We start from the raw sequence: 2731 nt of genomic DNA, 5'->3' as shown, positions 1-2731 counted from the left end.
GAGAGGCTTCCCTTGGGGGAAAATGTTTCAAAATTTAGGGTTCATTGTTGGATGCCTAGTGGGACCCACTAGACAAAAAGGTGGTGTGCTCTAGAATGGTCTAAGTGATTGCCTCCTCCCTTCAACCACCACCACCATCACAAATAAAAGGAAGGAAGAAGAGGAAAAACAACATGAAGACTAAGAGAGTGGAAGCCTCACTCACACTCACACTCACACTCTCTCACAGTATCTATTTCTAGCTCTCAGCCTCTCTCATAAGCTATGATGGAAGTAGGAGGAGAAGGAGGATAGGTAGCATTTGAATACTGAAAGGAATTCAAGGGCTCTCTATTTAAGGGTTTCTTGTGTGTAGCTACCCTTAGCTCTTTAGTTCCTCTCTTATCCAACTACAATGCCAAGTTTTGGCATAGGTCTTTGTGGCTTGCTTTTGGAATATTCAATGCATACATAGGAATTTCTATTTAACTTGTACAATTAAATAATGTAGGACTTGTAAGACAATCAACATTGCATATGCATTCAAAGAATTTGTAGAGAATTGAGCTAGATGCATGGATTCTATGGTGCATAATATTGTATGACACCAATTACAAAGTGCTATGAGACACTTATGAGACTCAAATTATGATTAGAGATGCAATTTTAACCAGCACAAGAGCCTTAAATATTCCCAAATTTATTTTGTGTTTTGCTAGCTATTGAGAACAACTAGCCTCACTTGTTTTTTATAGCTTTCACTCTTTAACAACTACTATCTTAGTAACTGCTATTATTAGTAGCTAGACTTTACCTTTGCTTTTTCTTTGGCTCTGCAATTTCATCCTTCATTTCAATTGTTCATTTTCTTCTTTCATGGAAATCAATTAACAATAAGAGTTTTTCATGCTATTCCAATAATCAAACATACACTTGAGACTTGTGGCAATGAATTCATGACTTGGGCCTTGAATAAGTAATAAAGTTGAATTTGCATCCATTATGTTGTGAAAAATGTGTTGCATAATAGTAGCAATTTGGAAAGAGATTAAGTTGGACGCTCCATTTCCAAGCTGTGATTTAAACAAATGCACCACATTCTACTGATAATCTAAATTTTTGGGCTTGTTTGCAGAAGGCAAAGTCCATGAAAGCTCACGTGGGACAAATGGGTATCGATGCATGAACAAGTGTCCTTCGATCAGGCAATCTGTGTTTAGAGTCATGCGAGGAGTCAATCTCTATGCGACAACCGAGTGCCGATGCACAAACAAGAACCCTCGGGATGGGAAGGATGAGGGATGGCAAGGGTGAAGCTACAAAAGAATGGAGTGGCCATATACAAGATGATAATTGCGAGGTCCCTTTGATCGATCAGGCTTGAGGCACCATGGATCTGTATGTTTTTGATCGTCAGACGTATAATAATGGTACCCACATGATGCAAGAGTAGTCGGGATCTATTCGAAGATCCAAGGATGCAGGAAAAGCAGTACTCAAAACGAGTTGACCTCAGTGATGGCCTGCAGTCGGGGTCTCCAGGACCTGCATCGACGCATGCTGCTGCCACGGGAGGTGGCGTAAGGCCGCTGGAGCTCGAAGGAGCGGCGGCGGAGGGCGGAGGGTAAGGCGATGGAGACGGGGTATGATGGAGCAGGAACAGGAGCAGAGGCGCGTCTGGGTAGGGAGAGGTGTCGGGAGTCGGAAGAGAGCCTGCGGGCCGGCGGAGGCAAGGGCAGAGAAGGAGGCGACGATAGGGAAAACCATGAGGATGTCGATAATGAATATCGCGGCGCTGACGATGATGATGATAATGATCGCGACGATGCTGCTGATGATGGCACTGCTGATGATGATGATGATGGCAACGACCTTCGTCTGGTCGGGGCGGTTGCTGCAGCTGCAGCAGAGGAGGAGGAGGAGACTGTGGTGGCGGCGGTGGCATGATGAGAGAAGAGGCGGAACGTGTCAAGGGGGACGAGGATGTAGATATGGCCGAGCTGGAGGCTGTCGTCGGGGAGGAGGCAGGCGGGGGGGGGAGCAGGGGAGTTGGAGAGGAGGCGGAGGCTCTGGGCGGGGCAGAGGCAGTGACGCGGGTGCTGCAGCAGCACCTGGATGGCCTTCACAGGCCGTGTGTAGTGCACCACCTGGCCGTCCAGCAGCAGGACCTTGGCGACGGCGCAGGGGTGGACGACTGCACTATTAGTACCGCTGGTCGAGGAGCTGCCGCCATGGCAGGCGGACGGAGAATCGGAAGGAGATGGCTCAGATGCAGCGTAGAGCGAGCAGGAAGAGCTGGGGTGGCAGGAGGCTTGGTTTCCCATACGGCCGTCAAGAGTCTAGTCACACAGACACAGAGAGAGAGGGAGAGAGAGAGAGAGAGAGAAAGAGAGCATCTGCCTTTGCCTCGCTGCTTTGGACTGGTGTCTTGTAGATAGCAGGGGGAGCTGCCGTCGCCTTCTCATTTTAAATACCCTCCCCGTCTCCCCTGCCTTTCTCCTCCTCCTGGGCCCCACCGCCTGCCTCTTCCTGCTCGCCATCTGGCAACTTTCCCAAAGCCCGTAACGGCCACCCTCCCCTTTCCCTGCCTAGCCGGCAGCCTTCAGCCAAAGTGTTTTTTTAATTTAAAAAATCTTCTTCCTCTTTGTCTTCGATAAGATTAAACACCCTAATTCTAAATTATATCATTGGCATTATTGCCTCTCTCTCTCTCTCTCTCTCTCATACATACATATACACACATACATACATA

General features: G+C 47.9%; 1 protein-coding gene across 1 annotated transcript; it reads right to left on the bottom strand.

Annotated features, from left to right (window-relative positions):
* Positions 1 to 1281: 1281 nt before the first annotated feature.
* Positions 1282 to 2401, bottom strand: LOC148016216 (uncharacterized). Its single transcript, XM_087664297.1, has one exon. The coding sequence runs from the start codon at positions 2301 to 2303 to the stop codon at positions 1476 to 1478; it is 828 nt and encodes a 275-aa protein (XP_087520423.1). The 5' UTR covers positions 2304 to 2401; the 3' UTR covers positions 1282 to 1475.
* Positions 2402 to 2731: the final 330 nt, after the last annotated feature.

This window comes from Lygodium microphyllum, chromosome 23 (genome assembly GCF_053477565.2).
Source record: "Lygodium microphyllum isolate KBCC chromosome 23, Lygodium_microphyllum_v1.1.10, whole genome shotgun sequence".
Taxonomy (NCBI): domain Eukaryota; kingdom Viridiplantae; phylum Streptophyta; class Polypodiopsida; order Schizaeales; family Lygodiaceae; genus Lygodium; species Lygodium microphyllum.
The sequence above is the reverse complement of the archived record's forward strand: the minus strand, read 5'-3'. Positions and strand labels throughout refer to the sequence as shown.

Coding starts and splice junctions, on each gene's coding strand:
- LOC148016216 (XM_087664297.1), bottom strand. CDS start 2,303: ATGGGAAACCAAGCCTCCTGCCACCCCAGCTCTTCCTGCTCGCTCTAC.